This window comes from Capra hircus, chromosome 14, assembly GCF_001704415.2.
Source record: "Capra hircus breed San Clemente chromosome 14, ASM170441v1, whole genome shotgun sequence".
Taxonomy (NCBI): Eukaryota; Metazoa; Chordata; class Mammalia; order Artiodactyla; family Bovidae; genus Capra; species Capra hircus.
The window spans coordinates 17,033,800-17,047,197 of record NC_030821.1 but is presented as its reverse complement, the minus strand read 5'-3'; the positions used below and the strand labels follow the sequence as shown (position 1 = coordinate 17,047,197).

The window sequence follows — 13,398 nt, the reverse complement described above, 5'->3', positions numbered from 1 at the left end:
GGTTATTACAAAGATTAAATAAACTAATATACGTAAAAACATCTAGAAGAGTGCCTTCCATTTAAAACCATTCAACAAATACTAGCTATTATTATCACCATCACTATATTATAAATGAATATAGATTCACAATGAGAAAAAAAAACATGAAAGCAGCTACCAAAAAGCAGGCAACAAATAAATGAACAAATTGTTGGGTGAATGAAAGAACATATTTTTAATGTACATGTGACATTCACAATTTAAATTAACAGTGGATTTTTATTATTTTTTCTCAAAAATATTATCTGCTCACACACCTAAGAAAGTGTGTAAGCAGTGAACCAAAACGACGACCACAAATCTCAGAACAGCGGTTTCCTACAGTGAGGGAAGGAGAAGACCTGGTGGAAGAGGAACACACAGGGTGCTCGCAACACTGGCATCATCCTGTTACTCGGCTCATGCGGGAAACACACAGGTGCTTATATTTCTTTGCTATTCTGTACACAAGCGTACAGAACCTTTCTGTTTGTATGTTATGATCTAAAATTTTGTTTAAAAAGTTAAAGATATACAACAATGCATAGTATTCACAGGAATGAAGTAAATGAATAATTCAAAAGTTAACAAACTACCAGCATGTCACTCAGAAAATAAATGTGCATCCTAAGTAAATATAAAATCATGTGTCAATCTTTTAAAAACTTTAGAAGCAAATATATACAAATAAAACTTTCAGTGTGAGGTTTCCTTTACTTGAAAGGCAGACTACCTCAAACTTCGCCTCCTCAGATAATACCAAAGACAGAGCACCTGCAGAAGACACCACACTAAACAAGAAGAAACCTACCAGCTTACTTTTGGCAACTACAATACAATAAAAGTTTGCCAAGCTCTTAGAACAGAGACTTTGGAATTGCACTTTCTTATACAATTATCCCTTGCTTTTCAAAAGTTAGCTTTAGGCCATTTTTCTTTTACAGAAGTTCTACATTAATACCTGTTCCCCTAATCAAAAGAAATCTGAAGAGAATTTTTACTTCTACATAAAAAGGTGAAAATAGCATTCACCATTTGTCTCACAGTGAAGCATTTCACAGGCAGCCCCAGCATGGAGAGGGGGCTCCAGCAAGCTCCTTCCCCAGGAACTACATCATTCAGAATCTCAGTATCAAGCCACCATAGCTGTGAACTGTGTCTCTGAGCATCTGAGCTTTATCTCCATTTATTCTGTACATCCATTAACAAGGTCTGCAGTTAGGTAACTGCTTCTTCATTTTATACCATTTCGGACTACCAGCGGTTTCATACCAATGCTGTAGTGGAAGAAACCTGAAACATCTCTACCAATGTCCACGGGTACCTCAAAACACATCCTTTCCTCCAAATATCTTCCTTTTTTGTCTCTATCTTCTGTAATGATTATCACTATCTACCAAGTAACTCAAGACCAAACTGGGTCAACTATTTGAATTTTATTTTTAAATAAACCAATGCGAAGGCAGTGAGGATTTTAAGCACAGAATTAAACCAGTCTGACTGCAGTATGGATCATAGGAGGGCAAGAGTGGAAAGAGAAAGCCAGTGAAAAAGCTGCTAGAATCTAGAGATGATAAAAGAATGGAAGAGAGCATTAATGGTGGAACTTAAGAAAAGATAGATTCAAGAGAGATTCTATAGATAAGATGTGATGAAATGTTCTGAAGGGTTGGATGTTAGGAGAGAAAGTGTGATGGATGATTCTCAGATTTCTGGCTTGCACAACTAAAAGAGAGCAGGTAAATATTCTAATAAGAAAACCACGAAAATGGGTTTCCCAGGTGGCACACTGGTAAAGAATCTGCCCGCCAATGCAGGGGACACAAGAGATGTGGGTTCAATCCCCGGGTCGGGATGGTCTCCTGGTGTAGGAAATGGCAACCCACTCCAGTATTCTTGACTGCAAAGTTCCACGGACAGAGCCTGGAGGGCTACAATCCATACAGTCACAAAGAGTCAGACACGACTGAGCATGCAAGAGCAACAGAACCATGAAAACAGGGGAAAAGTAGTAGGTGGATGTGTGTGTGTATGCTAGTCACTCAATCACATCCAACTCGTAATCCCATTGACTGTGGACATGAGGGTATCAAGGATTCAATTTTGACATTCAATGCTGAGATATTTATGAGACACAGAAGTGAAAGTGTCAATTGTGCATGGCATATATTTAATTCTACATTTTAAAGAGTAAGTATGGACCAAAAATACAAATATGGGCTTCAACAACATATAGAAGGTACCCAAATCCATGAAAAAGAATCAGATTACTTCAGGAAGAGTTTAGGGAAAGAAGTGAATCCAAGATCTGACCAATGAGAACACCAACATTTAGAAATCCATTTTGAAAAGAGGAAGCAGAAAATTACTGCTCTTGCCTTCTGTTTTTATCTAACAAAACTTAACAATCCTTCAAGATCAACTCCTCTACAAAGTCTTCTCACCTGGACCTCTTTTAGCTGTCTGTTTATATTACTATCTCTAACATGCTATATTCAAATCATTTATTTAAGTGCATAAATACTACTTATTGCTTTCTTGAGAAAGGCACTGCTCTTCTTTGCATTCATAATATCTAATTCATCATCTAACACAAAGAAATCATGTACTAAAATATGAAAAATTAACAAAATATGGTGACCCTATTTCGACTAAGTTTTCAATATGAAAAAGAGTCAGAATAATAAGCACAACATAGTACAGTTAAATTTCTGAAATCATTTGATTGTTAATATAATGAATGAAACATAATAAAATAAGACTGTGTCCATAATTTCTAGAAAAAGATATTTCTACTTTTGTTTGCAACAACAAGCTCTTTTTTTAATAAAAGGATCTATTTAACCTCCAAAATGTACTTAAATACAGAAAAGGAAATGTTCATGCTCTTTGACAACATGAAATTTGATATATTGAAATTTTTAATATGTGGTACATATTAAAAACTAATTCTAGTTAATAATACAAAATATAGTATTTTCAATCAGCACAAAGAAAGGACTAAAAATGTTAAGAATCTATGAAAATTCTAACATGACATTAAATTATTCCCCAAAGTAACAAAAGATAACTCTGATGTTACAGAGCGCAATTAGTCCAGGACCAATTGATGCTAAAGAAGTCCTATTTCTGTTGGTCAAGCAAAGGCAAACATAAAGGAAAGAAACCAGTACCTTTGCCAGTGGTATTCTCCATTGTATACAGGTAATCCATGTAAAATGCCCCGAACCTTTGCATTCCAGCTATCTCAGTATATGTCTCCTGCCAACAAAGCAAAGCGAACAGAACACACATTGTATAGAACAGACTACTGGGTTAAAAACCTGACAGGTCAAGAATCAGACATACACCTTATGGAGAACATGTACCAACTCAAAAGATTACCAAAACATAAAGAAGAACAGCGGTTACCCAAAGAATTCACTTCTAAAAAAGGCAGTATTACCTCTATTGTAGACCACACAAAAGGACATCTATAATTCTACTAGACAATTTCACCACTTTGTCAACAATGTCTGGTTAATGAATACCTACAATGGAGCAGGGCAGTATGGTCTTAACCTTTATCACCATCACAAAACTGTCTAATATATACTCTCAAATAGAGTCAATCGTTAATATTTCAGTACACTTATATGAAACAGTTCAAACACTAAAAAATACTAAAATATCTTTAAATGTATGTTAATTACGCAGGTCAAAATTAAATACTTTACTTTCAACTATAAAATTAAGTCTGTAGAAACTGTAATTACTACATTAGTTCTTGGTACTTTTTTGAATTTTAAATTTATTTCATAAAAAGTACATTAATATAATCTTTTATGAAAAATTCAAATAAGACTAAGACAAACAGTAAAATGTGAAATTATTCACGTCTTTTCATTAATCCCATACTTCAAAAGTAACTGAAATGAAAAGAAATAATTATACATCTTTCCGCCATGACTATTTTAACAGTAAGGAATGGATAAATAAACTAATAGATACAGAAGCTGTATAAAAATATTCTAGATGTTTGAATAAACAACTAGCATTCAGAACAGATTACTGGGAAAGAAACATGGCAAGCACAAGGATTCCACCCCAGCACAACCTAGAATTCAGCTCAAAAATACATGCGCTGACCTTATGAGTAGCTGCATCCAAGATAAATTCTGCACGAGTACCATTATTTTCTGGGCTTCGGTAATCAAACAGTGAATTTGTGAGGTATGTCAAACCTTTTATACTCAAATTTTCACCACAAACGAAGAAACAGGCTTCCTGAAAAAATGCAAAATTTTTGAACAGGAGGAAAATTGTTAAAGAAAATAAAACGTTGGTTTTGTAACACCAATTCAGTAGTCAACAGAAATTATTACAACTTGAAGTCCTGTAAAAAGGCAAGGAATGCTGTCTCCATCTTCACTGCCTATTTTGGCAAAGAACATTTTAACAAACCAAAGAGGAACTCCAAGTAGCTGCCATAAACAAGAAAGAAGAAACATTTATGAATTGGAAAGAATTTGGAACTACTGTCCAGGTGTTAAGTACTACCAACTTTCTCAATTCCCCTGAGCGCTATAATTTCTTACAGGGGAAAACAGTAAAGTTCCCCTCTGAAGCCACAGATATATGCAGCCTCACAGATTTTTTTGGTATACTTAAACACTTCAATAAGCACCTCATTATCCCTGCATTCTATCCAAAAAAAAAAAAAAAAAAAAATGGAGAAATGGGGAGATTTTGACTTACGGTTTCACTTCTATTCATATTCTCTTCAAAATCTTTAACACCCATAATTCCTTTAAGGCACATGGCTCTGCAACCTACAAAACCAATCTGGCAATCAAAGAAAGGCTCTCCCATCATAAGGGCCTATAGAAGGAAAAGAAGGATTATGAACTTGAATTTCAACAAAAATGTTACAGGCTTTCCTTGTAGAATTTCTAAATCAGCTGAGACATCTTTAGGATTATGACCTTTCCAAATTTATTCTCCTCAGATTACAAACCTGATTAAAAAAAGAAGCATCTAATTTGTCTCTGTATCCTGAAACCTTTGTATCCTCAATGACTGGCACTTGAAGAAAATTAATCCACACATAGCTATGAGCACAAACAAGTCAAATGAAAAAATGAAAGAATAAACTAATGTTGCAAATTCCAGTAAAATCTTCAGTAAAGAATATTTTTTTCAGTCAATAGTACTGATCACCAAAATAGAAATACAAAGCTATAAATATAATTTTAAATATACAATTTATGATTTTAAAAACCTGTATTTATTAAATATTAACCTTAAAGACCATTCCAAAGATTTCTGAAAGTACATTCAATGTTGATGGATTACCTCAACGGTAGTTCCTTCTTGTTCCCAACATAATACTTCTTTAGATTTTACTTTTTGAGGGCTGTAATAACTACTCTCGGCTTGCATTTCAGTAAGCTATGAAACAATATAAGAAGATTAAGTAAGTCAAATTAGTATTAAATGGCAATAAACTGTCATTATTATGATGAATTGATGGAAATAAGGCCAATTTTAAGATTCGGGAAATTTAATTATTAAGCAGGAAAACAGGTGCAACAAAAACAGCTGTAACAGATTATCCATGGTATAAAGGTTGAATACGCTAGTCTACTAAGATCATACAGAGAATATAAATACTTTACTTTTATTTAACTCCTTTTTGTTAATATTGCTTAAAAAGGCAAAAGCTACGTAGCTATAATAGTTCCATACTCATAAAATGGTTCATATATTCTGTGAAACATTTATGCATATTTTAACCTCATTCTATCTTTACTAATTTATTCAATCAGCTTTAGTTCAATCATTTCTAAGATTTCTACCAATCTGCACTTTCAAAGAAAGCTGGGAAGAAACACAGATTCAACAAAACTTTTTTAGTTCTAGGAGGGAAACAGATCCAAGCGCTTTACTTTCAAAGTATGTAATCTCATGGTATGTGCCACGGACTCACTCAAGCATGCAAATATTTACTGAGTGTCTGCTCCATAACAAGGATTAATCTAAATGCTAACAAAACTATATATATATATATATGCATGCATGCTCACTTCCCTGAAACTCACAGCATATTATTTCTACATACTAAAAAATTACATAGTTGAAATTATTGTTAAAAGAAATTTTTCTAAACACCATGTGGTACCCTGCTTTCGATCATGTTACAAAAAAAGTCATGAAATTAAAGTCTGTAACTTACTGGTAATACACCAACACTGGCTTCCTAGTTTTGACAAATGCACTGTGATAGTGTAAGATATTAATAATACAGAAAACTGGGCAAGGAATGTATGTGAACTAAGCATCTCTGAATTTTCCTGTAAATCTAAAACTATTCCAAAATAAAGATATTACTTAAAAAAACGAACATTCTGCTCACGTTTACTAATAATTGATGCTTACTAATGACTAATAAAGTCACCTTTATTCTTATGAAATGGATATATTCTTCAAACTTAAATACAAAATCAAAGATAACATTTTTTAAAAGTACCTTTATGTCATATTGAACTTATTGAACTGAAAAGCTACAATTCTAAGCATGATAACCTCTTGAAAACCTTAGGAATCAATAAATTACTGTCAAATTTCACAACAATAAGTTTTTATATAACACTTTATTTCTTGGATGCTCCTAGAACTGGTATACATGATGCTGCTGTTTCAAAGTACAGTTCTATAATCTAAAATGCTTAAGCAAAATTGAATATTTTAGTTGATTGCCGTTCAGCTGTCTACAGTTATTGTAGCAAAAAAGCAATTAATTGATTAAAAGAACTCAAACATTACAAGAACAATTTTCAACATTATTTTTTAAATGCTACGTTTAATTTGGCATGATTTTTGTTGGATTGATATCAACTGTTCAGAATGCTAATGCAGAAACATGACCTTATTTTCTGACCAAACTATGAACCACAGATTAATTCCATACATTCTTCAAACCCAAGCTGAACAATGAATTCTAATGTTTTCCTCCTAAATATCAACATATTTCCCTTAGAGAAACGAAAGTGCTTTAAAGATATATTGACTAATGACAAATAACACCCGAAAAGTCTATAGAAGTTTTGTATATAAAATGTCTATTCTGACTGACTCGATTTAATACAATTCTTCTCATCAGTGAAGTTAATAGAAACATTACCAGAATGATTTCAAATTTAAAAGTAAACATGTAAAAGTCACCAGAAAAGACAGTACTTTACTAGCCAATCCTTGGCTTCACTCATAAACTTAAAATAAAAATAACTGCACTTGGATCATCTAAAACTGGCAAGACATCTAGCAACAATTTGCAACAGTTTTTTTTTGTTATATTTTTAAAGAGTCTGTTCTATCATTTTTATTTTTTTCAGATTGGCCCATATCCTTTTAATTTAAACAAAGCTAAATCAGTGAATTTCAGATGCAAAATTTGTTTCATAAAATTCAGAAATAATAAACAATAGTGTTAAAATAGTAGAGGTAACGTTTACATTATTTATCATTTCTTTCCCAAACTATCCCCCTTCCAAAAAAAAATCTTTTAAATTAATTAAGCCATGACTAAACTTCTGTTGAAAATTTCTCTACATTTTTGACCTTTGTCAAATGAGAAAATATGGAATAGTTTTAATTAGAAAAATCTTCAAACACTACTTATTTTAAAATATTTTTTATCTACCATCTGCTAGTTATAAATTATACAGCTTTACTACTAATTGAAAAAGCTTATATCAAGCAGTTAAACAATCTAAAGTAAATTTAAAACATCAAAGCAGAAATGGTTTTTCATTGCTACATTTCCAGTATCTAACAGTTGCCTGGAACAGTACATGTATTACTACTTCTACAGGCTGGACACATGAGTTTATCTTTTTCAGAAAAGTGCATCCATAGAAAAAATAAATCCACAAAGACAAATAAAATCAAAGAAAAATAATCTAAAAGAGCATCCCAAAATTTAGAAAAATGCTAAGTTAGATAAGCAGATGGGTAGATGGATAGATGCTGCTGCTGCTGCTGCTAAGATGACTATGTACCAATGCTGACAATGAACTAGACAATTTCCGAGAGCTAGAGATACAACTAGTCTTTTTTCAAGTTACTACTTACTAAGTTTTGCGTACTATCAAAAGAGAATAGCCACTATTTTCTGAAAAGACTAGTATTCCTTCATCTGTCTAATGGACATTTAAGTTGTTTCAACTTTCTTGCCATTGTAAACAGTGCTTTTATGAAGATTCACGTACAACTACTTGTTTGAGTTCAAACAAAGATTTTTCTTATTAAAACTATTCCATATTTTCTAATTTGACAAAAGTTAAAAAGAACTCAATTCTTTTTACTATATAGCTAGGAGTATAATTGTTTGGTCACTGATAATTCTTTATTTAAACTTTTGAGGAACTGCCAATTTTCCATGGTGACTGCACCCTGTTACATTTCCAGCAGTCTTCCCATTTGTTTTAAAATAACTCCAACTAAGATTCCACCAGTGTCAAATCACCATTCTGGTCAAAATCACCAATAATTTCCACATTGACAAATCTAATGAATTCATTCTCACAGATGACTTACTCAGGCCATTATAGAACATTTATGACACTTAGTTTCCAGACAGGCACGCTATTGGTTTCCATCTAGATCAGTAGTCACTAATTTTCCGAATCCCTCACTGACTTCTCAAAAGCTAAACTTCTGAAATTCATCACAAGCCGAATCCTCTCACGTGCATATGCTCAGTGGTTTGCAACTCTGTGGGACCCTATGGACTGGAACCCATTAAGCACCTCTGTCCATGGGATTTCAGATGAGGGGATATGTAATTTTATGAAGCAAGGATAGTTAGACTCCATCTCACATCTACTAAATGTAAAATAAGCTAGATTCTTACTAGAAGCCAAAATTTAAGCATTAAAGTTGAGAGTAAACATTTAAAAAAAAAGAAAAAGAAAACCTACTTTGAAAGTCACAGTTGCCTTTGTACAATAAAATCCTATAGAAACAATAGGATCCTTCAAAGTCTGTGTTTTTTGTTGATGTGTAGTTGATGTAGGATCATTCCCAAAGTAGTCTTCCTCGGCATCATCATAATTCACAATGGCAGGGACAAATGACCAGGCCCATGATACCCATCCCTGTGGCTGGTCGTCCTCTTGCTGTGAATACAGCTCTTGGCCTTTGTACTGAGCAGAATACTGCATATCTATTCGTGTTTCATCTTCAGCACCTATCAAAGTAAAGTCGTAGTAAACAAAGAGAATTAAAACAAAAGAACAATTAGGAATTTAAATAATATAAAAACGTTTCTCACACGTGATTCTTTCTACATATAAAGCATGAACAAATTATATACTGGTTATTATTATTTGAAACCAATAATTTAGCATTACCACTTTCAAGTTTCTATGCATTATACTGGATCAATCTCCTTTAATACAGTGTTACACGGTGAGTAGTTTATTATATACTTTTGATAAATTTTGATAAATACAAAGAATAAATTCACTCTTTAGGACTTCATTCACTAATTTAAACAACAACAACAACAACATAATACTTACCTCCCAAAAATAAAGCTAAGGTGCTGAAAAAATGACTGTTCTCAGAAACATCACAAAAAGCAAAGAAGAGTTCTTGATTTCCTGATACACCCAAAAGAGAAAGAGAATGGCAAGTGTTCCTAGGCAGAACGTACTCCTCTCCCAAAAAAAGGATTATCCCAAGGATGAAAGTAAATATTATGATGAAATTATTCTTAATATGATATTAAGAAAAATAAAAATCAATGATTTTCTTATTAGTGAATAACAGACACCTAGAGCCAGTCATCCTGGAATGTAAAGTCAAGTGGGCCTTAGGAAGCATCACTACAAACAAAGCTAGTGGATATGATGGAATTCCAGTTGAGCTATTTCAAGTCCTAAAAGATGGTGCTGTGAAACTGTTGCATTCAATATGTCAGCAAATTTGGAAAACTCAGCAGTGGCCACAGGACTAGAAAATATCAGTTTTCATTCCAATACCAAAGAAAGACAAGGCCAAAGAATGTTCAAATTGCCATACAATTGCACTCATCTCACATGCTCAAAATTCTCCAAGCCAGACTCAACAGATGTGAACTGTGAACTTCCAGATGTTCAAGCTGGATTCAGAAAAGGCAGTGGAACCAGAGACAAAACTGCTAACATCCACTGGATCATCAAAAAAAAAGAGTCCCAGAAAAACATCCACTTCTGCTTTATCTATACCAAAGCCTTTGTGTGGATCACAACAAACTGTGGAAAATTCTTCAAGAGATGCAAACACCAGATCACCTGACCTGCCTCCTGAGAAACCTGTCTGCAAGTCAAGAAGCTGCGGTTAGAACTGGACATGGAACAACAGACTGGTTCCAAATTGGGAAAGGAGGTCATCAAGGCTGTGTATTTTCACCCTACTTATTCAACTTATATGCAGAATACATCATGAGAAATGCTGGGCTGGATGAAGCACAAGCTGGAATCAAAATTGTCAAGAAAAATATCAATAACCTCAGATATGCAGATGACACCACCATTATGGCAGAAAGTGAAGAGGAACTAAAGAGGCCCTGGATGAAAGTGAAAGAGGAGAATGGAAAAGTTGGTTTAAAACACAACATTCAAAAAACTAAGATCATGGCATCTGGCCCCATCAATTCATGGCAAATAGATGGGGAAACAGTGGAAACAGTGAGAGATTTTATTTTGGGGGGCTTCAAAATCACTGCAGATAGTGACTGCAGCCATGAAATTAAAAGATGCTTGCTCCTTGTAAGAAAAGCTATGACCAATCTAGACAGCATATTAAAAAGCAGAGACATTACTTTGCTGACAGTGGTTCCTGTATTCAGAGCTATGGTTTTTCCACTAGTGATGTATGAATGTGAGAGCTGGACCATAAAGAAGGCCGAAAGCCAAAGTATTGATGCTTTTGAACTGTGGTACCGAACAAGACCCTTTAGAGTCCCTTGGACTGCAAAGAGATAAACCAGTCCATCCGAAAGGAAATCAGTCCTGAATATTCATTGGAAGGACTGATGCTAAAGCTCCAATACTTTGGCCACCTGATGGCCCACTCGTTGGAAAAGACTCTGATGCTGGGAAAGATTGAGGGCAGGAGAAGGGGGTGACAAGGATGAGATGGTTGGATGGCATCACTGACTCAATGGATATGAGTTTGAGCAAGCTCCAAGAGTTGGTGATGGACAGGGAAACCTGGTGCTTTGCTGCAGTCCAGGGGGGTCACAAAGAGTTGGACACACTGAGCAACTGAACTGAATTAGTGAATAACATCTTTCTTATTCTACAGATGAAAATTCATAGCAAAGAACTTTTATTTGGTTATAAATTGGCAAACTAAGGATTTAAATTCCAACTACTGTAACTTATTCTGTCTTTTTAAAGATAAAATCCATCAAGGTCCTTTAACATTATTCTAACCATACAAACAAAAGGGGCAGATCATCATGGAATTTAGGGGAGAAATTATTTTTAAACAAATTCATGGTATAAGCAGCCGCCAGCAGATTCACTCATATCTACTCTTCACTGATAAATCTATAAATACACATACTCAATTAAACATCATCCTCATTCAGACTCACTTCTAGGTTTTCTGGCAAGAAAAACAACTTTTTTAATCCTCATGACAAGAGATTTTTGGAATATCATAGACTTTTAAGTCACAACACATGCCTATAGACCTCTTTCAGCTGGGACAAAACTTGATAAATAATAACTAGAGTACCTAAAATACAGTACCAAGAGACGTTAGTCATTTTACTTCAACATAAAATAGAAAACTTACAAATCCAGAAAATGTTTTATACCATCTTCATATCTTGCTATTTAACCATAAATACCATATAAATTTCTACTGAGGAATAAATAAAGCTTATTATTAACTGTCCCTAATAAGATCTCAAATAGGGCATCATCACTGAATATCATCTTGGTAATAAAACAAAAAGTCAGGCCAACTCAACCCAAGACCAGTCTGGGTCCACAGAGCTGAACTCTGGACCTCTCTTATCAAAACCATTCAACAGAAGGAGTATCCCACTGCTTGCTCTTCTGAAGCAAAACAAACATCACTCAGAGAATTCTAAGAAATCAGTCACTATAATTCACACTTATTATTAATTAATGAGAGGTTTTTTATGAAAGATGCTTTTGAAGTTCCAAATCCTTGCTTACTCCTTTGTCAAAAGAATGAACTAGGGGGGAAAAAAAGAATGAATTAGGACCTGGAGAAGAAAAAAGCATCTCTTTGATCTCTGGTCAGAATTTCTTAAAATATTCTTTGCCTTTGAAACAGTGCATCTTAACATAGGACCCATTGGCAGAATTCAGGAATTTCATAACTTTCAATGAAAAAATATATATTCAGTACTTAACTAAAATGAAGCATTCTTCTAATTATGAATGCAGGTAACAAATCACAGTTACACCACTAGTACCTTCAACTCTAAAACCTAAAGAAATCATAAATATATCAAATAACACAGGTGAAGCTATCTCAAAACACTTTACACATGTCAGTACTTTGAAACTATAATAGGTATTAGACTTTCTGCTATACTTCACTGTTCAACATGTTAATACTGAAGCACATATTTAAAACAACAAAAAGACAAAATACATGAAATAACAGTTTTCAGACACTGGACTTCAGGCAACGAAGGACAGTACGTTCTGAGAGAAGAGAAACAAGAGAAATGAGTTTGACTGGCCCAGCTTACTGTCGAATGAGTTTCTAAGCTACAACAAGAAAGAGGGAATCCAAGTAGAGCTCAGAGTCTCATCGATAAGAAAACAGAGTACTGAGTGTAGGCAGACTAAGGTGTCTAGAGTTTGCAGAACAGAGCACCAAACAAGGGGACCTGCTCAGAGAGAGTGAGCTCCTGAGCCTTGCAGAGGGCCCCACTCCAGTCTTCACCTGAGTATTCATCAGTTTCATGTAAGGAAACTAAGGCCTTTAAAAGAACCAGAAAGGGGCAAAGAAAATACTCCCCAAGGCTTACAACCGTGAATAGTCTGTGTTCCTACCACCAAGAAAGAGAAAAGCTCTAATTCACAGAAGACCAGGTACAGTACTCAAAGGGGTAATTATCTCAATAATGGAATAAAATTGGGCTTAAGCTAATGGCTGCTAAAGGTTTTAGACTCCATCTAAAAACCTTTAAGGCAAGACAACTGAATTAAATTGCTTCCAAATAACTTAAAATGTTTTCTAGAATACAATAATATCCAACACACAACAAAATAAAATTCACAATGTCTAGCATCCAATTATCAGATGTGCAAAAAAGCAGGAGGATATCACAATGAGGAAAAATAAAATTTAGTCCACAGA

General features: G+C 34.1%; 1 protein-coding gene across 10 annotated transcripts in view; it reads right to left on the bottom strand.

Moving 5' to 3' along the window:
• The window catches only part of VPS13B (vacuolar protein sorting 13 homolog B), a 786,697-nt gene that overhangs the window by 703,831 nt on the left and 69,468 nt on the right, over nt 1-13,398 (bottom strand). For 8 of the 10 annotated variants that reach the window (XR_001919125.1, XM_018058289.1, XM_018058286.1 and 5 more), the window contains exons 8-12: nt 8,982-9,250; nt 5,356-5,451; nt 4,759-4,881; nt 4,150-4,287; nt 3,195-3,282 (exon numbers count right to left, since the gene is read on the bottom strand). Coding sequence is in view for 9 of the 10 variants with exons in the window: in XM_018058289.1 (XP_017913778.1) it covers nt 3,195-3,282; nt 4,150-4,287; nt 4,759-4,881; nt 5,356-5,451; nt 8,982-9,250 (714 nt within the window). In the remaining variant the exon portion in view is untranslated. Of the gene's footprint in view, nt 1-3,194; nt 3,329-4,149; nt 4,288-4,758; nt 4,882-5,355; nt 5,452-8,981; nt 9,251-13,398 lie in introns of those variants that run through there. The other 2 variants (XM_018058294.1, XM_018058290.1) reach the window with 2 other exon arrangements.